This window comes from Castor canadensis, chromosome 2, assembly GCF_047511655.1.
Source record: "Castor canadensis chromosome 2, mCasCan1.hap1v2, whole genome shotgun sequence".
In the NCBI taxonomy this organism is placed as follows: domain Eukaryota; kingdom Metazoa; phylum Chordata; class Mammalia; order Rodentia; family Castoridae; genus Castor; species Castor canadensis.
The window spans coordinates 139,887,513-139,915,260 of NC_133387.1; the positions used below are offsets into that span (position 1 = coordinate 139,887,513).

The 27,748-nt window shown below is 42.9% G+C and overlaps 2 protein-coding genes across 2 annotated transcripts in view; one reads left to right on the forward strand and one right to left on the reverse strand.

Annotated features, from left to right (window-relative positions):
• Positions 1-10,285, reverse strand: part of Atp8b4 (ATPase phospholipid transporting 8B4 (putative)) — a 258,513-nt gene extending 248,228 nt beyond the window's left edge. Inside the window, exon 1 of the mRNA XM_074065913.1 lies at positions 10,204-10,285. Coding sequence (XP_073922014.1) covers positions 10,204-10,237 — 34 coding nt within the window. The 5' untranslated portion in view covers positions 10,238-10,285. The remainder of the gene's footprint in view (positions 1-10,203) is intronic.
• Positions 5,389-27,748, forward strand: part of Slc27a2 (solute carrier family 27 member 2) — a 69,770-nt gene continuing 47,410 nt past the window's right edge. The window contains exon 1 of the mRNA XM_074065917.1: positions 5,389-5,822. Coding sequence (XP_073922018.1) covers positions 5,693-5,822 — 130 coding nt within the window. The 5' untranslated portion in view covers positions 5,389-5,692. The remainder of the gene's footprint in view (positions 5,823-27,748) is intronic.

The following is a 27,748-nucleotide window of genomic DNA, read 5'->3' on the forward strand; positions in this document are numbered from 1 at the left end:
GCATTTTTGACTGGCTCAGGAGAGACAAATATGTGTTTTTTCTGTGACATAAGAATCGAGGTAGGGAGAAAGGAGGTAGACTGGAATGGTGAGAAATGTAACAAGAGGCATAGTGTGTGTGGGACTCAGGGGTAAGCTTTGGGGCTGGAGAACCTCAGGGCAGCCCTGGATGAGATTATCTCTGTGACTTAGTCTGTTTTATGCTGCTAACAGAATACCACAGAGTGAGTCATTAAAGAACAGAGATTTATTTCTTATAACTCTGGATGCTGGGAAGTTCAAATTTGATGGGTGGACATCCAATGAGGGCCTTCTTGTTATGTCATCCCATGGTGAAGGGCAAAAGGGCAAGAGACATTGAAAAGAAAGACAGAGAAAGACTCATTTTTATAACAAATCCACTGTCACAACTTTGAGGTCTCACCCACAACAGTGACAAAGCCTTCATGACCTAATAACCTCTTAAAGATTACATTGATACATTGGAAATTAAGTTTCTAACACATGAACTTGGAGAGACACATTCAAACCAAAGCATCCCTGATAGCAGGTACACCAACAGTGGTGTTCACTTGTTTATATGTTTAAGTTTTATTTACAGACTTTCATTGCAGAATAATAGTCACACAGAAAAATTCACATAGCATCAGGATAATGCTTAGAGTCAACTGCATAATCACCATAGAGTCAAGCAGCTCAAAAGTCCCCTCCTTGCTCTTCCCATTCATCATCCTCTCCCTCTTCCCCAGAACTAACCACTATCCTAGCTTTAACCCTGTGGATTTATTTATCTTTTGATTGAAGTTTGTAAGCAGGAGAACCACATGGTCACAGTCGACTTTGAAAGAAGAGCATCCTAGCCTCCTAGCATAATGAAACCCACTAAAAACTGCTTAAATGAGGAAGGTTAAGAAAGAGTAATAGAGGGTAAATTTGATCAAAGTACATCATATACATGTATGTAAACATCGCAATGAAACCCCTCTTTGGGTCCCCATGGCACAGCTCTTAGCAACTTCCAAAGTGAATGATCCAAGCAACTGAGCAGAAGCTATAAGATTTGACAGCCTCACCTCTGAAGATATACATTTTCACTTTCACCATGTGCTATTGGTGGTGCAGAGTCAGCCATGATTCAATGTGGACATTTCACAGGGCATGAGCACCCTGCATGGACTCCTAGAGGTCATCTTAGAGGACAGCTGTTACAAAGATAAAGGCAATCTTCATGAAGATTCCAAGCACTTCAAATGGAAATGGAGACAGTGCATTCTGCATTTCTGACAGCATAATTAAAGGTACAGTGTTATAAGTGGCCTCTGTCTAATTTGGCTGAAGTGAACTGATTATGAGTAAAGGGGATAAAAAGTCTGAAAAATATAGGTGTGCATCATAGACCACCTTGACTTTACCTGTAGATAGATAGGAACCATATGTGCTTTCTTGGTGAAAGAATGACATATGATAGCCATAAAATGTTAGATCTGGAAGGGCTTTTTAGAACCAACCCAGTGATAAGCTGTTATGAGGTCCTGGAAGCTGATCCTTGGCAGGAAGCCAATGCAAATGCCCTCATTTTCCAGGAGGAAACACTTGGTCAGTTTTGTGAATTATGGAGGCAATTCTAGAAACAATATGGAAACCAGATGAGAGGAGGAGAGAATGCAGGCAGGAATATCAATTTGATACATAAATCCATCTCAAGGAATGGGAAGCCTATCATATGGTGTTGGTGGAAGAAATGCAGAGAAGAGATGTTAACGGTATTTTCAAATAACTCTAGAGAACAGGATAGATGTTTGCATCACAATGGAGTCTTGTTTCCCTTCACTTTGTCATGGAGGACTGGGTTCATATATAATGGCATGATTTGCAATTATCCATGTTGTTTTATCTTTCTTCCTATCCACAGTGTCTATCTTTCCCAACTACCAGCTCATCTGTACTACTTCCTTCAGTATCTTTTTCAAAACTCACCTACTCCTAGGAGCCTCTCTGACCAGATCACTTCCCTTTCTCTGTGCCTGTGGTAACAGTTCCATACCATATTACTCTAGTGAGTATTGTGCCTGGCTTGGCTAAGACTTCTTGGACTTGTATTGGATTTCCTCAAGTTTGCATTCCTCATGGTCCATTCCAACCCAGGGGATCCAAGTGTGGACCTTTGCAGCAGGCTAGAAAAGAAGAAGAATCAAAAGAACAGAGTAAAGAATACAGGAATCCTATAGCTCAGCATGCAGCTTGAAGATGCCAAACCATTCCCCAGACCCTGGAATAGGTGACTCTTAAAGGCAAGACTAACTTTACACCCTGCTAGCTGCTGAGATAAGCCTGCAGATAGAAAGTACCTAGATCTCATAGCTGAGCAGAGCCACAAAAGGCCATAACTGATTTAAATAGTACTTTTTGCAAGAACTGTTAGCATGGTGTTACTTCTATAATTCCTGAAATGAGCTATCAGATTCTAATCTAAGTTAGAATGACTCTTGATATTTAGCTTTCTTTTTAGTTTTGCCTATTTTTCCCCTTGTTTTTATTATCAAGATCAATCAAAACCAAACTAAATGATCTGGCAGAGTGACTCAAGTGGTAAGAGTGGCTGCCTAGCAAGGGTGAGGCCTTGAATTCTTCTCTCCAGTACCACACACACACACACACACACACACACACACAAAGGAAATAAAATACTTTTAATTAGGAGATTTTAATTAACTTTGGGTGTTAAAATACATTTCACCAAATCTTAAGGTGATTTTTAATATTTGCTGTCTATAACATCAAATTTAAGAAGCTATCAAATCATAGATGAAACCATAAATTGATTCAGGATCAGAATTTTTTTTAGTAAAATATTAGATTTCTGAGGGATAAACAAGATTTAGAATCAAATTTTAATTTTTTAGTTGGCATTATTTGGAGCATGAGTCCATTTACAAGATTTCTGCATTGGAAGGGAGCCCACCCTAAGCGTGCTCCGTAGCTCATCATTCCAGAAGGTGATTGATTCGGTTTTCGGAAGTAGAAATTCTATTCTTGGAGTGATACTGCCCTCTGGCGGAAATGTCACTAAATGTGAATGAATGCAGTCAGACTTCACCACTCTCATCAAGCCTTCCCTCTAAGGTCTCCCCCATCTCTCTCCACCCGAGGTGCACTGTGAATAGAAACAGCTGGTCAGTCATTGTAAACTTCTTTAAAAGTGGGGGCCTTGTGCCCAGGATCCAAAAATGTTTCTATTCACCCAAAACTGATGGTCAAGGAACATGTCAAAGATAATCAGAACTAAAATATTTTTGTATAAATGAGAAAAAAAAATAAGCTGAAAACCATAAAGAGGGCAAAACAAGAAAATGTGTTTATTTTTACAAAAAACAAAATGCTGCAAAGATAAATCAGAAACTGATGGAATTGGTTACCTATCGAAAAAGAATGAAAATTACCAGAAAAGACAGGAAAAAGAATGAAAGTACTCTGAAAACAGTTTTATATAGTTTTGTTTTTGAACTATACAACTGTTGTTTTTATTCTCAAAATTCAATATTAAATCAACAGGTTGAGAGAACTTTGAAAGAACATAAACAAAAACCAATCAACCAAAGTATATATCACATCAACAACATAACTACTCAGAAGAAAAACAATTTTCCCATTATTGTACTCTCTTGTTAGCTGAATTGAAACTGAACATAAAGAACATGAGAAAAGGGGATTCCAAAAAAGGACAAGAACTCTAACTCCATACTTAGAAAGTGTTAAATGGCTATTAGTCAGTACAAATGGGAGGAAGTAGTCGTCATTGTCAGGGGTTAATGTGTGAAGCTGAAGATGGGGCTGAAAAAGTGGACAATGGATGGAGAACCTTCTGTAACTTCTTGGCTGGAGTTTTTGCATTCATCTGCTCACAGTCATGCTCATTGTGGAAGAGGCAGAGGAAGGCAACATAGAAAGTGTTAAGAAAGAAAAAAATAACCAGATATGAATTTTAGGAAGGAAAAGTTGAAAATGATACTGAGATTTCTAGCATGGGCTACATTTAGAACATCTGTTAATTCCTGATTTAACCAAGAAAGGTGTAGTATTAAAAGAAATATCTTTCAATATAAGAGCAAAACTCAGTTTGTAATAGTTAAAATATTAATTGTAAAAAAGATTTGTATATGTTCACTTATCCAACTTTAAAAGAATCCTCCAATGAACATAAAAAAGAGATACTATGTAATTTGCAACTCTTTCCCACAGATTTTATAGAAATGTCACAAATCAGTGTGTATACAGGTCATGGGCTTGAGAGCAAAGTGTCACAGGGCTGTCAACGACTGCATAGGGAGGGAGGGACGTGATGTGGAATCGAGTATTCGTTTGAGTGAAGACCACATATGTAGCTTCAGAAATGTGTGTGAAAGAATGCACTTGAAATGAATAAATACATATGGACAGTCATTCATGTGTTTCTCTGGAAAACACTCTGAAGGACAGACCTCAGAAGGTCAAGGAGACCCTTCTCTTCCCTAGGGAGCCCATATGCATCTGAAAGGCATCTCTGCCCTCAGGCAATGCAAAAAAAGGCTATAAAACCCACTCCCCACCCTGACTCATGGGATCACCGGTTTCCAGCCCCCCTGCATTCCCCAATATGCAGTCTTTCTCTTCTTTTCTCTACAAATAAAATCTTTCTGACCTCTGCTGTTGGAGTCTGTCTGTGCTTTCATTCTCAAAGCAGGCTCAAGAACCCTGAGCACCTGAAATTCCTGTGTGTGTCATCCGTGCATCAACTTCATTGGTGCTGTTATTTTAAATCAGAATTGTGTAGGCTATGTATCTGTGTTCTTGGAACATAGTGTCTAATAAGCTGTGAATTGTTCCATGAAGAAAACTGCTTGTAATCAGTTTAAGAAAGGCAGCCATGGCATGTCCTTGGACAGTCCCAAAGATCCTTAATGGGCTAGGGCAGGCTCTGAGAAGTCCTACAGATTCCAGAAAGGACAGAGCTGCTAACTTCTTTATGATAAGAGACTGAAACTTCCCATAAGGAACAGTGGACTACCCCTCCATGTGAGAACAGTTAATCCTAATGATGAGGCTGTACCTTGGAGCAGGAGTGATCATCTCATGGGAACCAGATGGCTCCCCTCAAAGTGATGACAGTGATAACATCTTCTCAGGAACCCCTCTGGGAACCCGTGGTCTGTTTGCATTCCTTTTTTTTTTCCCCCATGGTGGTACTGGGGTTTGAACTCAAGGCCTCATGCTTGTTGGCAGGCGCTCCACCACTTGAGCCACTCCGCCAGCCTCTGGTAAACTTTGAACTGACATAATGGTCAACCAGAACACACCTGTGACTGGGACTGTTTATGCATACCTTTGTCCCCTGCCTCTAGTTCTTTTGTCTACTTAAACCTGCAGCTCACATCTGAGCCCAAAGATGGCTAAGAATAAGCTGAGCCTCTTCCCACGGCATGTCCCGAGCTGTGAAATAATCTCCTTTCTCTGTCTTCACCATGCCTCTTTATTTGGTATTTAGGGATGGGTAGCCAGACCTGGCATATGGAATCTCAGAAGTTTGGGCCTTGGGTGCAAAACTGGGATTTCAACTTTGGCAAGCTGCACCAGGAGAAAATGAGTCCTTTAGACACTGGCCACGCACAGCTAGTCGACCCTGGATGGAAAGGAATGACAGAATTGGTTCCAGCAGATGCTGGAAATGCTTTTTCCAGGGACTTTTTCTTATCTTTCCACTTCAGCCAGCATCAATTGCTTTTTCCATCAACTGATGAGGCAGAGAAATGAGCATCTGGACTGTAGGCCCCTGAAGTCTGACCTTGGTGAGTTCTTCCTGAGCCTTTGCCTTTCTTTTTCCTTGTTGTCTGGAGGGTCTTTTGAGCCATTTGGGGTTTGTCTGAACCATTTAGGCTTTTTGCCATTTTTCTGACAAGGAATTTTGGATCCCTTGTTTAGAGGCTTCTCTGAGCAGGTGGGGTCATTTGAGAATTTTGTGTTAGCAATTGGCAGGGAAGGAGTTAAAGGTAACAGAGAACCCGGGGTGTTTGTGTTGGAGAGTGCCATTGTAAACAATGTAAGAATGAAAAGCTCTAAGTCCATCTTGCCTCCCTTAGGGAGAGTTCTAGTTGACTAGTTTACTAAAAAAAAAAAAAAAAGGCAAAAAGACAATTTCTAAGATTGCACTTGGAATTAATGTAATTGTTTTTGTGTGTCATTGATTCTGAATAATGTTAACACAAGTGCACTACATATCTGTGACTAGACATATGTAAAGCTGTGTGTCTCAACTTTATCTAAATATTGTGCAAACATCTGTAGAATTAAAAATGTGTAAGTTTAATACATATAAAATGACCTAGTCATGCTGTATTTATCAAAATGCATTACATCTAAACCTGGTCAATAGAACTTTTAGCATTTCCGCTGTTTGTAATCAACAACCTTCAAAACACCTGCCATTTGGGCACTCCTATTTAAAATCTGTCATACATTTATTTGTCTTAATCAAATGAATGTTACTGTATATAGGAGATGTACTTATGCATTAGAAAATAAGGCTATTTGGAATCACTAGCACTGTCATCCTAACTTGTAAGAGATCAAAAATTTTAACATTTAGCAGTGTTATACACCTATTATCTTACTAGCAAAATATTTTAAATTTTACTCCAAAGGAAAAAAAGCTGAACTAATATGTATATTGGCATCTATGTAACTGTGATGCTAATTGTTGCCAGCTCCTTTGTAATGTATTTATACCCACCAAATATATAAGCCTTCTAAAAGGCAAAGCTTAGAAAAAACTTTACCAAGCAGGTGTATTGTATCCTGGCGTTCCTAATTGTAACAAGGAGCACTTAATGTTGCTGAAGTAATTCTGTCAGTTGTACTTACTTTCCTAAAATGCTCTCTGCAAAGGAAATAACTGGATGTTCTGACAATTGCTAAACTGCTTTTCAGTGTTTTGACCAAGTCTTGTCATTAGCAGTCTGGGTCCTTATCTGGAGCATTTGCAATCAAACCCATGGAAATGACTCTAACAAGTACTTGTCAGTCTTTGATATATTTGCTTTTGTTGGCTTGTTGTATTTTTCTTGAGGAATTTCTAGCTGTTGCCTGTTGACATTCTGCAACTTTTTTTTAAGATACCAGGACATCAACAATAGGACAAAAAAATTAAAACTGGATGCCAGCCTAAGGGCCACGTCTTCTAAACCTCACAGTTGCTTATAATTTGGCCAAATGAATCTTACTGGCACTGACTCCCACCTAAACTGCCTGTTGCATCCCTTCTGAAATGGGATCAAATCACATATCTGGGAAAGAGCTAGTTCTGGCAATTAGGGACTATCATTAACTAGAATGGATAACTGGTGAAATCTTCAAAGGAGACCATTCAGAGACAGTTTGGAAACAATGGGGGGAAAGCTGTCACAATCCAAATGGAGTCACCTGTGCCAGACCTTGCAAAATTTACTAAAGCCAAGAGGTTTTAAAGAAGTGCTCTTACACGTGACTACTGGGCATTCAGACCCTTTCAGGCACTTCTGACATAAGGCGAACTCATTTTTAGCCAAGGCCTTCTATTTAAGTGGGGACAAAAATGACTGCTTTATAATGGTGTTTCTAGTTTTAGACTTAAACAAGTACTATCTGTTCCCTTCTCCTGTACTAACTTATCACTGGCCAAGAAACCCTAATTCCCTCAACTTTGAGAAATGTTCAAACATAAGGGGGGAATGGTAAGAGGTACTTAAATTGCTTTTGCTGAAAAGCACTGAACTCCTTACTTGGGCACAAGAATTAACTAAAAACAGGAGAAGTTTGGCATCTAAGCCAAAACTGAACTGATAACACCTTTATGACAAGAGACTGAAACTTCCCATAAGGAACAGTGGAGACTTTCAGAACAGACACCCCTCCAAATAAGGACAATAACCTATACAATGAGGCTTCATCCTGGAGCCGAGTAATCATCTCATGGGAACCAGATGGCTCCACTCAAGTGATGACAGTGATAACATCTTCTCAGGAACCCCTCTGGGAACCCTTGGACTGAGATAATGGTCAACCAGATCACACCTGTGACTGGGACTGTTTATGCATACTTTTGTCCCCTGCCCCAGTTCTTTTGTCTACTTAAACCTATTGCTCATGTCTGTACCCTGAAGATGGCTGAAGATAGCTGAGTGCTTACTCTGCCTCTTCCCATGGCATGTCCCGAGCTGTGAAATAAACCTCCTTTCTCTGCCTTCACCATGCCTCTTTCTTTGGCATTTAGGGGTAAATGGAATCGCAGGAGTTTGGGCCTTGGTTCCAAAACTCCAGTTTCATTAGCAATAAATGTATCAATAAATTCTAAAAGCAATTTTTAAATAGTAAAAATTTTCCATGTTATTTTTTAGTGTGAAACTGTAACTGTCCACCCTTAGGGAATAATCTAAGGTAATAACTGCAAGAAAACCTTGATCTTCACCTGAAAAGGTAAATATTGACATAATCATTCTGAAAACTATCTTTTATATCTTTTATGCTGCCAAATTCATAAATATATTGATGTTGCTGAGATTCAATTTTCCCACTATGGGAAGATTTTTTGTTTTGTCTCATTTTGTTTTGTTTTATCTTAAGATAGGAATAGAGGAAGAAGCAACCCCTATGGTGCTGGATTATGGAATTAGAAGTATTAATGTGAACTCATGGTCTTAAAAAAGTGTATGTTTCCTAACTTTGTCAACTGAAAAAGCCTAGCAGCAATGGCTTTCCTTACAAAGCATCCCTGTGCTCTGGTCTCTATATCTGAATGCCAAAGTCCAACAGACAAAAGCATTTCTCCTGTTGAGAAATGGCTGACTCCATGGCAAGGTCAGGAGACATGGCAGGGTCAGGAGAGGTACAAGGTTTCCTAGAACATCTTTAATTTCAAAACATGTTTAAGAACATGGTCAAAGTCCTGTAATCCTAGCTACTCAGGAGGCAGAGATCAGAAGGATTGCAGTTCAAAGCTAGCCCAGGAAAGTAGTTCCATGAGGCTTTATCTGTGAAAAAAACCCTTCACAAAAATAGGGCTGGTGGAGTGGCTCAAGCTGAAGGCCCTGAGTTCAAATCCCAGTACTGAAAAAAAAAGAACATGGTCAAAGACTGATTGGGACCTGTGAAAGAACACATTGAATTTTTAACTTGTACATCTCTATACTTATCCTTCTTTAAAAAAAAAAAAAGGTGGGGGAGTTGTCTCCATCATAGTACAACCTTACTTTTTTGAAGCTTGTTATTAGACGTTTTGTTGCAAGTTAAAATTCCAGGTTTTACCGAGACTGGGCTCCCTACCAAATAAAAAGAAAGAAAGAAAGAAAGAAAAGGTTCTAATGAATGCATGCAGAAAGAATGATGGAAATAAAATCATTTTTTTAGAACTATAGAAAATAACAGATTCTGGAGAGAATTACAAAAGGTGTCAAAATTATTTAGGAAAATTGGGACACAAAAGAAATATATATATATATGTATATATATATATATACACACATATATATATATGAAAGTATTGCTCCACAGACTATGTATTGATTACAAAGAAAAAATATATCTTCCCAATGAACCTGACAGTTAGCACTTTGACTAAGTGAGCAAACTGAATCTGAGCAATAACAGACAATTGGACATCAGGTGACTCATGATATGACACACTGAGAAGGATGAAACACCTCTTTTTATGGTACTCCTGCATAAACTCTATAACCAGGGTCTGATCATGAAAACATCAACTCAAATTGAAGAACATTCCACAAAGAGATGTGAAAATTCATCTTTTATGATTTTTAAAGATTTTCCCCTGCATAAGTATAAGAGGTGCTCAAACTACTTTTGCTGAAAAGCCTGTACTCCTTACTCAGGCCCAGAAATATCTGTCTTTGCTCTAAGCCATCTGCTCTGCAGTCATTTTGCAATCGCCTGGGATTCCAGGAGAGATAGAACCGATAACATCTTCATGATAAGGGACAGAAACTACCCCCAACAGTAAAGCCTCCTCAGGATAGACCACCCTCCAGATTACAACTCTGAAACCTCTCCCAGAATAAGGACCGAAATAATGACCCACCAGACCACACCTGTAACTGGGACTGTTTGACTATGCATACATTTTGTTCCCTATCCCCAGTTCTGTACCCCAAAGACACTGAAGATGGACTGAGTGCTTACCCTGCCTCTTCCCACGGCATGTCCCAAGTGGCATAATAAATCTCCTTTCTCTGCCTTCACCATGCCTCTTTAATTGGAGTGTAAGGGCAAGTGGCTGGAACTGGCGTGTAGAATCCCATGAGTTTGGTCCTTGGGTCCAAAACTCCAGTTTCACTATAAGCACATATGTAAATGTCACAATGTACTCCCACACACACAACTACTATATGCTAATGAACAAGAATGAAAATAAATAAAATTCTCAACTAAAAAAGAGAAAGTATAGAACAATGCTTTATACGCTGGTTTGTCTCCCCTGAAGGGGAGTTTAATCCCCAACATGAGCTATTAAAAGGGTGGAAAAATCCACCCTCTTATGGTGTTTAGAGGTGGGGTCTTTGGGTACTGATTAGAATTAGACAAACTCATCAGGGTAGAGCCCCCGCACTCCCATGGTTGAATCCTTGTGGCTCTATAAGAAGAGAGACAAGAAGACAAACTCCTGTCTTCTGTCTCACAGTGTGATGCCCTATGCCCCTGATACTCTTCCAGAAAGATGTGACCCCTTGCCCTTTGGTCAGACTGTGAACTAAAATATACCTCTTTTTTATACAATTTAACCAGTCTTAGGTATTGTGTAACTAGCCAAAAAAAAAAAAAAAACTTAAAAACATTTTAAAGGAAAGTATGAGAAAGGAAACTATAAAGATAAAAAGAGAAATTAATGAGTTAATAAAGTAGATAGAAATACAGAAAATCAAATTAAAATCTTGCTTTTTAAAAACAAAAACAGCTGGAGGCATGGCTCAAGCTGTACAGTCTCTACCTAGCAAGCACAAAGCCCAGAGTTCAAACCCAAGTACTGGAAAAAAAAATGGTAGGGGGACCATGAGTGGTAATTTAATCAAGGGGAAAAAGAAAAAGTAGTGATGGCGCACAGGATATCAGGATACACCACCCTAAAATAAGCCTCTTTAGTGTAAGTATTATTTGAAGCTGGTTATTTTGAAGAACTGCAGATGCAGAAACTCTAGAAAGTTAACCTTTGGTGAGAGAAAGTTATATTTACTAAGAAAATCCCCACCTGTACGATTGTCCTTCTCTGCAGGTACAGGATGACTAGATCACTAGGAACATTTTATCAATGAAGTAGTAAGACTTTCCCTTGACAGCTTTTCCTAGCTGCCTACTCTTAACCAAACTTTCCCCACACCTTCTTTCTTTATTTCAGCAAGTGACATATTTAAATCTGAAGTATAAGATAACTGTTTTATATCTGCTGTATAGACTTACTCACTTTACATGGAAGTAGACATGTTACCAAGCTTTTGTGTATTTTTCTCTTGTTAATTTGTCTTTTGTATGGGGAGTCCCAGCAGGAAGGGCAGAGGAGAATTAGACTTCCTCCCCATCTAGCATAGATATACAAAATAAATGGCAAAGGGAAAATAACTGCTTATGAAACCAGAGTTTTGGACCCAAGACCCAAACTCCTAGTATCCACATGCCAGGTCTGGCCACTTGTCCCTAAACACCAAGAGGCATTGTGAAGGGCAGAGAAAGGAGGTTTATTATACAGCTCAGGACACACTGTGAGAATTAGACAGGTTAAAAATAGCAACTTTTCAGACCCTATGTAACTTATTCCCAGCACATTTCATGTTAAACTCCTTATCTCAGCCCAGTGCTATCCTTTGCAGTTGTAAGTCGTAAGATGAAGCCTTTGGGTCAGACACTAAGGGGAGGTCACATACAAGAGAATCAGGGTAAAAGAAGGAAGTTCAGAAAGTGAATATGGTTGATGTACTTCCTATACAGGAATGAATATAGAATTTTTAATCCTGTTGAAATCACCATAAGAAGGGTACTAAGGTATAAAGGAGAAAAATAGAGGAAATGAACTAATTTGGGTAATAACACATATGTACATGGAAATGTTACAAGAAAACTTCCTGTATAGTTACCTTAAAAAAATAAAAATGTCTTTTTTTTTTTTTTACAAAATCAGAGAACAGGAGGGTAGAACAGGTCCTGTCTGGGGGTTGGTACCAGTGGAAGGAGGGAGAGGTGTGGGAGGGTGAATTTGGTGCAAATACTGTGAACACATGTATGAAAATGGAAAAATGAGACCTGTTGAAACTATTCCAGAAATGGGGGGAGGAGGGATAAAGAATGATGGAGGGGATAAATTCAACTGTGATATATTCGATATATTGTAAGAACTTTTGTAAATGCCACAGTGTACCCCAGCACAACAATAAAAAAAAGGAAGAAGAAGAAGCCTTTGGGTGATTCTGCCCCCCATTATCTCTCAGAACACAATCCCGATCATACCCCATGTATATGATTAAAATACTAAAGAGCTAGCTTAAATGCCTGCACAGAGTAACTGTCACTCACCCTAGCCTGACCCATTGGAACCATCCAAATCTTTCCCCACCTACAGGTTATCGTGATTTAAAACGCCTTGAAACAGAGAGCCCTCTCTCTGCTTCTTGCTTCTTCCATTCCACCTGGTCCACCCGACCAAATGGAGCTACCATTGTTTTTTGTGATCCCTTCCCCTTACTTTTAATAAACTCTATTACCTCCCTCACTACATCAACATATCCTGCCTGGATTCTTCCATGGCAAACACAAAGAATTTGGAGCTCTTCTGATCAGAGATTGATAGAGCCTACAACAGGAAGAGGCAAAGTAAACACCATCTTCACCAATCTTTGGAGTACAGACATGAGCTATAGGTTTAAGTAGACAAAAGAACTGGGGGCAGGAGACAAAAGGTATTCATAGATAAACAGTCCCTGTCATAAGTGTAGCCTGGTTGGTCATTATCTGAATCTCTGTTCTGGGAGACGTTCAAGAGTTGTAATTGATGCAGTGACTCGGATACCAGATCTATCACATCTGGACTAGGACCCAGTATGTCTGTTTCTTCAGAAGGTAAGAACCTTCCCCTGTCTCTCTCTCTCTCTGGGTTGAGGATATGCCCATTCTCTCAGTACTGCCTCTGCCTTCCCTACCAGGTTACTAAGTGCCAGCTGCTTCCTTTACCTACTAGATACTCACTCAGATCTCTAGCCTAATTTTTATAACCTTCAGGCTTTATTTTCCCATCCTCTCTCTGGGCCTGGACTTCTCCCTTTTATATTACTGCCTGGGAGAAAAGCTTGTTCCAAGCATAGTCTTCTACCATTATTTAGGCATTTCCTTTTTGTTAGGTTACTGCCCAATCTTTTCAAGGGTTTCCCTTTGTGCTATCCAGAATGGCCCAGGCCATAATAAATAGGTAAAGCAGGGATGAATCCAGAGTCCAGTGGAGTTAACAGAGAGTCTCAAAAGGGCTATGAGCCACATACAGATGAAGGCACCTTCACCTGCAGACCTGAGCAGGGTTTATTTGACATTCCCAGAATTCAGGCACTCAGAGGCCAAGTGACAGGAAAGTGACACCTTGTTTTTTCCTCAACTATGTTCCAGAACAAAAAATTGGGATTTCTTTGGCCCTCAGACCCTAAAGTCTGGCTACTCCAAGGGGCTCAATTAAAAAAAAAAAAACCCACAAATGCTGGAAAGAAAAGCAGTACCAATGGGAGGAAATTACAAAGGCTGCACTACAGTAATTTCCTGGTCACTAGAAGGACACTTCAAAAGTGACCACACAGGTTCACCTAGCTCAGGCGCCAAGAGGATGCTTCTCCCCCAGCATGGGCTCAGAAGTTCAATCGAGGCTCAAGGCTTTGACCAAGACACAAGGCTGTCTCTCCAGGAGGAGACACCTGCCCAGATGATGACAACTGGCTCCCTCTTCATTTCTTCTAGATGAGAGACACATCATCTATTCCTGCAGACACTTCCTTAGGATGTATCCTTAAAAATTGGGATAAATTTGATCCTAAGATGTTAAAATGAAAAAAACTTAGATTTTTCTATATCTCTGCCTGGCCTCAATATGACCTAGGGCTGAGAGAAAACTGGCCTTTAAACAGTAGACAGTAGTCTGAATTACAACCTCCTTCTCCAGTACGAGTCTTTTTGTAAACAGGGGGGAAAGTGGTTAGAATTCCCAAATGTACAGGCTTTTTTTCTTCTTACGGGATCATAAGGAACTCAACTGACAATGCCACCTTGATGAGGCATTGCTGGTCATACTAGATAACATCACATACCCAGAGACCCCCCAAGTTGTCACCACCTCCCAAGGTGAACAATGAAAAAAGGGAGGTCTTGACCTTACAGCTCCTGTTCATTCCAAGAACACCCCTGTCTTGTCTTCCCATAGACTTTGTGTCCTCCTGCCATTTGCCCCACCTTTAGTCTATTCAAAACCCACTCTGAGAATTTGTCCTTTCCTGGAAGTAGGGAATGAGTTTTGGCTCAATAAAAGTACTAGCTTCTTTCTCTGTGCAAGATATGAAACAACTTAAACAAGACATGAGAAAACTTTCAGAGGACTCAGAAAAATATACAGAGGGATTTCAGCATGTGCTCAAATTTTCAATCTGTCCTGGAAGGATATAGGCACTGTGTCCTATACCCTGACTGATAGCAAAAGGCAGCTGCCAGGACATATGGCAACCAAGTCCATGCTGGTCATACAGAATACCCAGTGGGACCCAAAACTATCCCTCCGTAGGATATGGACTCACAACAAGGTGTATGGGACTGAAATCATATCATGGTGTGTATTACAACGGGTATGAGAAATGAAACCAGTTAACTATGCTAAATTGGCTGCTGTAGACCAGGTACCTAATGAAAATCCTACTGCCTTTCTTCAAAGGCTAAGGAAACTCATAAATTCACTAACCTTTCTCCTGATTCACTGGAGAGTCAACTAGTATTAGAAGACAAGTTTCTCACTCAATCAGCTCCTGAAATTAGGAGAGAATTACAAAAATCAGCCTTGGGGCCTGATGCCTCTATTCAGGAACTCCTCTGCCTCACCTCCTTGGTTTTTGACAGTCGAGACCAGGAGGAAGAAAGAAAAAGCTGGCAAGATCTTGACAGCTTTATAGGCATATCCACCTCCATGAAAATCAGACTCTCTAGCCAAATGCCATATTTGGGGGAAAAAAAAAAACCTGGAGCACTGGAAAAGGGAATATCCCAATATGAGGAAACTTCCTAAAACTCCCTGTCTACAGTGTGAACAAAAAGAACACTGGAGGAGAGATTGTCCTAAGGGCCGAAGGGATGTCAGTCCAAACTCTCTTCATAAGTAAATGACACTGTAGATTAGATGGACTTAACAGCCATCTACAGAATATTCTATACTAAAGCTACAGAATACACATTCATATGTGCATACAAGGCTTGGTTCATTTCTCCCCCCTGCCCCCACCCCCTCCCTTACCACCCACTCCACCCCCTCCCTCTCCCCCCCCTCAATACCCAGCAGAAACTATTTTGCCCTTATTTCTAATTTTGTTGTAGAGAGAGTATAAGCAATAATAGGAAGGAACAAGAGGCAAACAATTGTTAAGACTCCCCATCTCAACAGAAAAACCTGGGTCTGGTGGCATGCAGCTGTCATCTCAGCAATAACAGGAAGCATAAAATAGAATTGTGGTTCAAGTTAGCCTGGACAAAAATTGAGACCCTGTCACCAAAATAAGCAGAGCAGTAAGGGTTAAAGGAATGGCTTAAGCAGTAGAGTGCTTGCCTAGCAAGTGCACAGCTATGAATTTAAACCCCAGTACCACCAAATAAATAAATAATAAACAACAAGAATGAAGTAGTAGGGCTGCACATGGTGGTACTGTTAGGACCCGGAATCCTATTCCCCCGAGAGACAGAGAGCCAGGCGAGAATGCAATCAACAAAGCAGAGTTTATTGGGCTGGCTAGCCAGGGTCGAGCTCCCACACGGACACGCAGGACCGGTTAGGAAAACACGACCCTGAGCCTCTTTAGGGGAAATCTTATATAGACTGCGGTGGCATGCATATTTTCGTTATCAACATTGGGCAAGCAGGCAGAGCACATCTTGCGCGTACCTCACATCTTGCACGTACTTCACATCTTGCATGTACCCCCCACTCACATTCCCCACATTCTATATGCCCTAACTGAGCCCTGCCGCATTGCTTATCTTATCTACATGGGATGTTTGGTACTGGTTTCTCCAACAAGGGGGTTGGGGCCCGCTGAGACCTCCTATTCCTTTCATTCCCCCCTTTTCTTACGGCCTAAATTGAGGAATCATTCTCAAGGGGATGAAGAGCCTGATATTGTTGGCGGAGGACCAGAAGTTGGATAGTATTAATTCGACTTTTGACAAAAGTCATAAGTCGGTTTAGAATCCAGGGTCCTATGGTAACAAGTAATAGGATGATTATTATTGGCCCTGCCAATGCAGATAAAAGGGTAGCCAACCATGGGGACTGGTTAAACCAAGACTCGAACCAGCTTTCCCCGGCCTCTCTTTCTCGTTTTCTTTGTTCCAGGCTCTTTCGAAGTTTAGACATGGAGTCACAAACAACTCCAGTATGGTCAGCGTAAAAACAACATTCTTCCCCTAGAGCAACACATAGTCCCCCCTTTTGGAGGAACAACAAGTCCAGACCTCGTCGGTTTTGAAGTACTACCTCAGACAGGGAAGTGAGGGATTTTTCTAGGTGGCTAATGGAGGTTTCTATTCTCTCTATATCTTCGTCTATGGCTGCACGCAGCGAAGACATCCCTTTCTGCTGGGTGGCCAAAGAAGCTATGCCGGTTCCTGCTCCCGCTAACCCTAGGCTGAGTAGGGTAGCAATAGTTACTGTGGAAATAGGTTCTCTCTTTTTCCTTTTTTCAACCATTTTTGTATTCCAGTATGAATATAGACTCTCTTCCGAATGATAGAGGATGCGGGGCAGCACAGTCACTATAACACAGAATTCTTTAGAGCTGTTAAACACCTTAGTTGATAGGCACGGGGTGAGTCCAGACCGCGAGCATAGCCACCACCCATTGTCCTTTGGAATTACCCATTTAATAGCATTTTCCCAGGTAGAACTGGCGTTAATAACAGTACATAAGTCCCGTCTGTTCTTTGGCACTTTTCCTAAGCAGGTTCCTTGGCCGCTTACCTGCTGTATGGTCAGACCTCTCTTACGGTCTCCCCAGGAACATTGAGTAGGGTTTTCCTCAGATGAGGTATCGTGAGTGGTGTTTAGCCCTATTGCCTCATAGAATGGGGGCCTCACATCATAACATAACCAACAGGAGTTAGTCATGTTAGGGTTGGTGTGGTTTAACGTCAGGAAGGCAGCACCCACTAGCTCCCAGAGGGGGTCTTTAGATGCGGTCATGAGACTGGGCCTCACCAGGGGAGGGCTGGTTTCTGATGGTCTTGGAGTTGTAACATTAGCCCGGGCTATGGTTGAGCGAAGGTGATGAGCTGTGGGAGGTTGGGGAGGTGGCTTTACATAGGGTGGCCTAAGTACCTTATTAGGGCCTATTGTTAGAGTAGAGACTGGTTGTTGCACACGCCGCAAAGTAAAAAGGGCTCCTGGATGATTTGTTTTGTAGAGTCTGACTCCCCAGGATTTACCCAATTCCCAATTCGTTGCCTTTTTTCCTAAATCAGTGAAATTTATCATAATGGGATTATAATTGGGGGGGGTTGGGCATCCCTTATTTATAGGTCTATGTTGGTGGTATGTAATGCCAGATTGAGAGACTCTACTTAATTGAATAAGGTCCCCCTGTTCGGGGGGTGGCCACCATATATCCCCTGAGCTCTCACAACCCCATGACTTACAATAATAGTCTGCGATTCCTCCACATTTTTTTCTGTGGTTGGGTTGGGGAGCGGGGCAGACATAGAAGTAACTTTGGCGCAAATCCCATTGTCCCCTGCCAGTGAATAAGGCCCTTAAGTCAAAGTATAATTCTGGGAACCAGGTGCTGGGAGGGGTCACCTTGGAGGTCTGGTTAAGAATGTCTCCTGTGGACACATCTACAATCATCCAGGTCAGGTTAAAAGGTTGATGTGGATTTGTATGCCCCCAGCAAGTGGTGGACAGGGTTAGAAAAAGGAATAAAGTTACCGAGGTCCAGTATGAAGTTTGAGTTTGAAAAAATTTTCCTTGTGGTGGGACACCCTTCTTGTTGGCAGGAAGCCTTTCTTCATAGCTACCGGATCTGCCGGTCTGATGTGGGTGTAGTGGACCCAGGTGATAATCCCATTCTAGGAGGGCTGCGGAGCATCTGGAGTGTTCTCGTTTTTCGGAGCATCCCGTATCAGCCGGAGCTTGAGTGGGTTTGTTGGATGCTTCCGTGCGGACCAATTTTCCTGTTTTTTCTCTGGAGGGTGAGCCCATCTTACATGGGAATGGTGTACCCATGCTGCAATCCCGTCGACCTTGAGGGCGGTAGGGGTAGTAAACAGTACAACATAAGGTCCTTTCCATCTAGGCTCTAGGGTTTTGGACTGATGCCTTTTAACCCATACCATGTCACCTGGGACTATGCCATGTTCCAGAGCCGGGTCCCTCTTAACAGCGTGGTATGCTTGAATTAAGGGCCAAATCCGTTGTTGCACTTTAGCTAAAGCCTGCAACATGGTCAGGTAATTTGGGGCCAGATCACCTAGTTCTGGGCTTAAGGTCCTCTGAATGATGGGGGGTGGAGCCCCATACAGGATCTCAAAGGGAGTTAGCCCATGGACATAGGGGGAGTTCCGGACTCAGAAGATGGCCAAGGGAAGGAGCGTCACCCAATCACCGCCAGTCTCCAGGGCCAATTTGGCTAAAGTCTCCTTTAGTGTCCTATTCATCCTTTCTACTTGCCCTGAGCTCTGGGGGTTATATTTACAATGTAGCTTCCAATTGGCCCCCATAGTCTGGGCTAGTCCCTGCAGGACTTTACTAACAAAAGCCGGACCGTTATCTGACCCAATTGCCTCGGGCACCCCATATCTGGGTATGATTTCCTCTAGCAAAGCCTTTGCCACTACCTGACTCGTCTCCTTCTTTGTAGGAAAAGCCTCCACCCAGCCTGAAAAGGTATCTATGAATACCAGCAAATATTTGTACCCAAACTTTCCCGGTTTTACCTCAGTAAAATCCACTTCCCAACTTCTTCCCGGAGCCCTCCCCCGTTCCCGAGTACCTGTATGGTGCCCCTCCCTTCGTCCTGGTTTCATGATTGTGCAGCTGGCACAATCTTCCACAATTTGGCGGACTGCTATGGTCTGGTTCGGAAATCGGAGCTGCGCAGATGTCAACAAGTCTAGTAATTTTCTCCGCCCCAAATGGGTGGACTTATGTAAGTTAGCCAACAGGAATCGTCCGAGTTTTTCAGGCAGAATTAACTTGCCTTCCAAGTCGCTTTTCCATCCGTCTTCCCCTTCTCTAAAGGGGGAGTGGGCTCTCATCCAAGTGAAATCCTCTGTGGAGTACTCTGGTCGGGGGGGGGTAGCGGAGGGAGCTCTGGGACCGGCACGTCTATCGCCGCAACCGTGGAAGGTTGCCCTGTCTCCATGGGAGGACTCACCATTGCTACTCTCTTTGCTTCTTGATCTGCTCTGTTGTTACCGACAGCTTCCGGCGTCTTGGCAGACTGGTGGCCTGGGACATACATCACTGCCACTGCCTTCGGTTTTTCCACTGCCATTAATAGACGCTGGACTTCGGCTAGGTTCTTTAGATGTTTTCCTTCTGCTGTGCGGAATCCTCTTTCGCGATAGATGGCCCCGTGGACATGGATGGTACCGAAAGCATAGCGGCTATCGGTGTAGATATTGACTCGCTTTCCTTTTGCCCTCTCCAGGGCCTCTGCCAAGGCAATTAATTCCGCTTTTTGGGCTGATGTTCCGGGTGGGAGGGCGCTGCTCCATACCGTATTTCCTTCTTGGTCGACTACAGCTGCCCCTGCCCTTCGGGCTCCATCTTGGAAAAAACTGCTTCCATCCGTGTACCAGTTTAATTTGCAGCCGGACAGGGGGGTATCCTTTAGGTCAGCCCGTACCTGTGTAACTTCGGAGAGGAATTCTTTGCAGTTATGGACAGGTGTCTGCAGTTCCGGGTTAGGCAACAAGGTGGCAGGGTTCAGGATTACGGGATCTGTGAATGTGATCCGAGGGGAATCCAACAAGAGCCCCTGGTAGTGGGTGAGCCTGGCATTCGTCATCCATTTCCCAGGGGGTTGTTTAAGGATTCCCTCCACCGGGTGAGGGGCCGTTACCCAGAGGGCCTGTCCAAAGGTTAGTTTATCGGCTTCTCTCACCAGCACGGCAATGGCCGCTATGATGCGGAGGCAGGGGGGCCATCCTGCCACTACTGCGTCTAATTTCTTGGAAAAGTATGCCACTGGTCTCTTCCAGGGACCTAGCTGTTGGGTCAAGACTCCTTTGGCTACCCCCTTTTTCTCATCTACAAACAGAGTGAATGGTCTTGTAGGATCTGGCAAGGCTAAGGCAGGGGCCTGCAAAAGAGCGTCTTTTAGCTGATCAAAGGCCTGTTGTTCTCTCTCTCCCCAACTCCAATCTGGAGCTTCTTTGGTGGCCTCATATAGGGGTCTGGCTATTTCCGCAAATCCTGGAATCCAGAGTCTACAGAACCCCGCGGAGCCCAGGAATTCTCTCACCCCCCTAGTGGATGTCGGGGATGGGATAGCCAGAATAGTCTGTTTCATGGCATCAGTCAGCCATCTTGCCCCATCTGCAATCCGATAACCCAAATATGTCACTGACCTTTTACAGATGTGAGTTTTCTTGGCACTTGCCCGATACCCCAGCTCACCTAATTCCGTTAGCAGGTGTTCAGTAGCCTTGATGCACTCCTCTCGGGTTTCTGCCGCTAACAGTAAGTCATCAACATACTGTAATAGAGTGACTCGTGGGTGGCTCCGACGAAAAGGTTCCAGGTCCTGGCTCAGGGCCTCATTAAACAGGGTGGGAGAGTTTTTAAATCCTTGCGGCAGTCTGGTCCAAGTGAGCTGTCCGGATTGGCCCCCATCTTCTTGCCATTCGAAAGCAAATAGCGGCTGACTAATTTCTGACAATGGAATGCTGAAGAAAGCATCTTTCAAATCAAGGGTTGTATACCATACTTGCGAGGGGGGTAGGTGGCTGAGCAAGGTATAGGGATTCGGAACGGTGGGATGAATGTCCTCCGTCCACTCGTTTACCTTTCGTAGGTCTTGCACAGGCCTATAGTCCCCGCTTCCCGGCTTTCGGACGGGGAGCAGAGGAGTATTCCAGGCAGACTGACAAGGTTGCAGTACTCCTTCCTTTATTAGCCTGTGGATATGAGGGGCTATGCCTCTTCGGGCCTCCTCAGGCATAGGATACTGTTTCACCCGAATGGGGAGAGCAGAAGCCTTCAATTGTATAACTACGGGCGGGAGGTGTTTGGCGAGGCCGGTTCCCGCAGTCTCCGCCCAGGCCGTGGGAAATCTTTTTACCCAATGAGTCATGTCCCCTCCTGGTTCCTGTTGACTCTCAAACAGACGATGCTCGTCAGCCAATGATAGGGACAAGACATGAATCGGGCTCCCTTCTCGATCAGTCACAATTATTCCATCTGGTTCAAAATGGATATGGGCCCCTATTTTGGTGAGTAGGTCCCGTCCGAGCAGGGGAGCGGGGCTCTCAGGGACGACCAAGAAGGAGTGTGTGACCTGGTGTTTTCCTAAGTTCACCTTTCTTTTGGTAGTCCATGTACATAACTGCGTACCGGTGGCCCCCTGAACAACACTTGTTCGTGCCTTGTTCAAAGGTCCATGTGCCTTGTTTAAAACCGAATATTGGGCGCCGGTATCCACCATGAACCCCATCGGCTTCCCCTCCACATGCATTGTTACCCAGGACTCGGGGAGGGGGTCTGAGCCCCGTCTCCTTCAGTCCTCTTCTCCGGCTAGGAGGACTCTGGCCTGCTCTACTGCTCGTTCCCTTTCCCTGTTTTCCCCCGGTCTCCTTCCAAACCCTCTTCTTCCCTTTAACTTAGGACATTCTCTATTCCAATGCCCCGTTTCCTTACAGTAAAAACAGTGTTCCTTATCCGGGGTCCTGGCGTGGCCCCCTCCCCTGGGTTGGTCCCGGACACCCGCTAGGAAAATACGAGCCATTTCTCTCTGTTGCTTTCGGTTTTCCTTAGCCTGGAACTCCCGGTCCTCCTTTCTCAATTTCTCCTGGGCCTCCCTGTCTTCCTTTCTCTGTCTTTCCTCCCTTTCTTCTGGAGTTTCCCTAGCGGTAAAGACCTTTTCTGCTACCTGCAGCATTTCCCTTATAGTCATCTCCCCTAAGTTTTCCTGTTTATTGAGTTTTCTCCTAATGTCTGGAGCTGCCTGATTAATGAATGAGAGTACCACAGCAGACCGGTGGAGGTCCGCCTCAGGGTCAATAGGGGTGTACTGACGGTATGCCTCATAGAGGCGCTCTAAGAAACCGGCTGGGCTTTCGTTTTCCCTTTGAACGACTGCTTTCACTTTTGTAAAATTGGTGGGCCTTCTGGCGGCCGCTCGGAGACCGGCCATAAGAGTCTGGCGGTAGATCCGAAGACGCTCCCTACCTTCTGCGGTCCCGAAATCCCAATTAGGGCGGCGTAGGGGAAAAGCCTCGTCTATGGCCGGTTGGAGAGTTGTGGGTCTCCCATTATCCCCCAAGACGTTCTTCCTCGCTTCGTTGAGGATGCGCTCTCGTTCCTCCTTCGTAAAAAGAGTATTGAGCAGCTGATGACAGTCATCCCAAGTGGGACGGTGTGTATGCATGATGGACTCCAGGAGATCTATGAGACACTTGGGGTCTTCAGAAAAGGGCGGGTTCTGCGTCCTCCAGTTATATAGATCACTGGAGGAGAAGGGCCAGTACTGAAACTGTTGCCCTCCTCCCGGTCCCCCTTGGCCCACCATCCGGACTGGAAGTGTAGGGACAGTTTCCTCCCCCTGTGTTGATGAGGGGGGCCCGTCTTCCCCCTCCCTTTCCCGGATCCCTCGGGGGCGAAGTCTTCGACCCATTCCTCCTCCTGCTGCCAGTCCTGTTGAGGAGGATGAGGAAATTTCCTCCTCCGGGGCACTGGCTTGGCCAGGGGGAGTCACGTATGGAGGCGGCCGATCTTCCTCTGCCCCTGCGAGGGATGGGTAAAGGGGGGAACTCTCTGGTAAGACCGGAGATGGTGAAGGAGATGCCCTAATTTGAGGACCGGTCAAGGTGGGAAGAGGAAGTTTTTCCTCCTCCTTTATGACCAAGGTGGGCGTGACTGGGGTTTTAGCCCCGGGGGCCGAACTGGAGGGGTGGGTCAGAAAAACTGTTAACCAAGGGGGAGGGTTCCTCACCAGATCCTCCCAAACCAAAATGTAAGGAACTTGGTCTGGATGGCCTCGATTGTCTGGCTGAAAAATGACTGCTTTAACCTTAGTGATCAGGTCTAGGGAGAGGGAACCTTGAATGGGCCACCCGACTCCAAAGGTGGGCCACTCTGCAGAACAAAAGGTGTCGAACTTACCTTTCTTGATGACCAGACCCGCATTTAAGGCCCTTTCTTTAACTTCTGGAAAGTGAGAAAGGATCAGAGACTTTGGGGTTGTTTGTCCCTGTCCCATTGTGGAAGGAGACTCAAACACCAAGAGAGATAGAACAAAAAGGGTAAAGGCAACAATAATTCCACACACACACAACACTCTCCAGCACTCGCTCGGACCGGTCCTTCTCTCACACTGCTGCGCACCCCATTCAACCTCCTCACCGTCCAACTGGGATATCAGGCCGAAAGGCGTCCACTTGACGGGTGGTCGGTCGACTAGCTCAATTAGTTCTTCACCTGGCGCCAGGGTTCCTAAAATGCTCGAGCCCAAATGAGAGGAAAGCCTCTCCCAATAGGACCCTGTGGTCCTCCTTGCGAGATTCCCAGAATGAATCTCCCTGGGGATTGGCCGAATCCCCGCCGCGGCCCAAATGGAACACTCAAGTTCCTCCAAATGAGGGTCTGGGATCCCCTCCCAACGCCTAGGACTTGGGATCGCCCCTGCTTTCTCGCAGGCAGGTTCTGTCTCTCGAGAAAATGAAATCTCGGTGGGACCTCCAAATGTTAGGACCCGGAATCCTATTCCCCCGAGAGACAGAGAGCCAGGCGAGAATGCAATCAACAAAGCAGAGTTTATTGGGCTGGCTAGCCAGGGTCGAGCTCCCACACAGACACGCAGGACCGGTTAGGAAAACACGACCCTGAGCCTCTTTAGGGGAAATCTTATATAGACTGCGGTGGCATGCATATTTTCGTTATCAACATTGGGCAAGCAGGCAGAGCACATCTTGCGCGTACCTCACATCTTGCACGTACTTCACATCTTGCATGTACCCCCCACTCACATTCCCCACATTCTATATGCCCTAACTGAGCCCTGCCGCATTGCTTATCTTATCTACATGGGATGTTTGGTACTGGTTTCTCCAACAAGGGGGTTTGGGCCCACTGAGACCTCCTATTCCTTTCAGTACATGACTGTTATCTGAGTTACCCAGGAGGCAAAGACAGGAGACTCACAGTTACAGGACAGCCCAGGCAAAATTAGCTCAATATCCTATCTGGAAAACAAACTAAAATCAAAAGGACTGGGGGCATGGCTCAAGTGATGGAGTACCTGTCTAGCAAGCACAAGGCCCTGAGTTCAATCCCCAATACCATAAAAAAAAAAAAGCAATAATAAAAAGTCTCCCAACAAAAACAAAAAAACTAGGACTAGACAGATCTCACTTCTGAATTCTACCAGCTAGAAAAACTAGCTCCTATGATCCTCACATTATTCCATAAAATAGAAAGAGAAGGAACACTTCCAAACTCAGTCTAAGAAACTACCCTGATACCAAAATCATGTAAGCATATAACAAAAAAAAAAGAAAAAAAAATATAGGTCAATACCCTTGATGAACATTACATGCAAAAATCCTCAATAAAATATTGTGAACCAAATTCAATAACACATTTAAAAGATCATACAAGCCCAAGCATTGTGGTTCATGCCTGTAATCTCAGTTACTCAGAAGGATTGAGTTTCAAAGCCAACCCAGGCAAAAGTTAGAGAGACCCTATCTCAAAAACAAGCAGGTGTGCTGGTCCATGCCCATGGTCCCAGTTACTAGGGAGGTGGGATCCTGGTCAGTGTGACCAAAGTCAGCATAAGACCCTATCTGAAAAACAAACTAAAAAGCAAAAGGACTGGGGACATGGCTCAAGTGGCAGAGTGCTTTTCTAGCAAACATAAGACCCTGAGATCAATCTTCAATACCTCAAAAAAATATATATGCATATATACATATACATATATATGTATATTTGTATACATATATACATAAATATATAAATATATCAACTCAATAATGCAGAAAAAAACCTTTGACAAAATTCAACATCCCTTCATGATAAAAGCCCTGAAGAAGCTAAGAATAAAAGGACCATACAACATAATAAAGACTATATATGACAGACTTACAGCTAGTATTATACTAAATGGGGGGAAAAAAACTACAAGCCTTTCCTCTAAAATAATGAATGAGACAAAGTTGTCCACTATGACCACTTTTATTCAATATAGTGCTTGAAATCTTAGCCAGAGTAATAAGGCAAGGGAAAGAAATAAAAGGGATATGAATAGTAAAGCAAAATGAGAAATTATACCTTATTTGCAGATGATATGATCCTATACATAAAAAAGCATAAAGATGTCATATGAAGACTCATAGTTCTAATAAATACTTTCAGAAAATACTTTCAGAAATCAACATATAAAAATATCTTCTCTCTCTTTTTTTGACGATAGTAAAGACTGCTTTATTAGGAAAGCAAAAGTATACCTCAAGGATGTGAAAGCAGGCAGCTGAGAGTCAATTCCTAAACAGGAACAATAAACCTCAAGGGATAAGGCAGGTGGGTGGTTGGATAAGGGCCAAATCCCAATCAATATCTTTTCTATACACCAACAAAAAATTGATGAGAAAGAAGCCAGGAAAACAATTCCTTTCACAATAGTTGCTCCCCACCCCCACCCCCACCCCTGCAAAAAAAGTAAAATAGATAGGCATAAACTTAGCCAAAGACAAGAAAGACCTCTACAGTGAAATTACAATGCACTGAAAAGAGATACTGAAGACACTCAAAGGTGGAACGGCATCCCATGTTCATGGATTAGCAGAATGAATATTGTGAAAATGGGCCAAATTTCCAAAAATTATCAATAGATTCAATGTGATCCCCATCAAAATTCAAATGGTATTTCTTCACAGAAGTAGAAAAAAATAAAATTCATATGGAAGCACAAAAAACTCTGAACAGCTAAAGCAATATTGAACAAGAAAAGCAATGCTAAGGTATTACAACACCTAATCTCACGTTGTACTACAGAGCCATATATAGTAACAAGAAAAGTATGACACTGGCACAAAACAGACATGAAGACCAATGGGATAGAACAGAAGACCCAGAAATAAACCTATGCAGTTATACCCATCTGATCATCAACAAAGGTGCCAAAAACATTCATTGACAAAAGAAAAAGTGTCTTTAAAAAGTGGCACTGGGAAAATTTGATATCCACACATAGAGGACTGAGATTAGATCCCTATCTCTCACCCCATATAAAATCAACTTAAAAATGGACCAAAGGCCTTAATGTCAGACATGAAATTGTGAAACTACTACAGGAAAACATGTCAAGATACAAGGATAAGCATGACTTTCTGAATAAGACTCCAATAGTTGGAGAAATAAGAGTAAGAATAGAAAAATGGGACTGCATCAGATTTAAAAGTTTCTACACATCAAAGGAAACAAAGTCTTCGCCAACTATTCAATGGACAAAGGAATAATATCCAGAATGCACAAATAGCTCAAAAAATTAAAAACCAAAAGAACAAATAATCCAATTATAAATGGCAAATGAATTGAACAGGCAGTTCTCAGAAGTTCAAATGACTAAAAAATACATGAAGAAATCTTCTATGTCCTTAGCCATAAAGGAAATGCTAATCAAAATTACACTAAGATTCTTTCTCAGACTGGCAAATTCTGTCTCTGATTCTGTCAGACTGGCAGTCATCAAGAAAACAAACAATACAGATATTGGTGAGGATGCAGGAGGAAGGAATCATCACACACTGTTGGTGGGAATGTAAACTCGTGCAACCACTATGGAAATCAGTATGGAGGTTGTTCAAAAAACTAAAAATAGAAGAGGGGATGAAAAAGAGCAGCAGAAGGGGAGAATTCAAATATGATATATTTGATACATTGTAAGAAACTTTGTAAATGCCCCAATGTTCCCCTACCCAACACGACAATAATAATTTTAAAAAGTGAACACACACAAAAAAATAGACCTATCATATAAGCATGCCATACCATTCTTGGGCATATATCCAAAAGAGTATAAACCAATATGCAAAAGAAATACCTGCAAATCCATGTTTATTACAACTCTCTTCACAATAGCCAAGCTGTGGAATTGGCAGAGGTTCCCCAACAACTGATGAATAAAGAAAATATGGCATATATATACATATATAAACATACATATACATATATGTGTATCTACATATATATATATACACATATGTGTGTATACACACACACACACACACCGTGGAG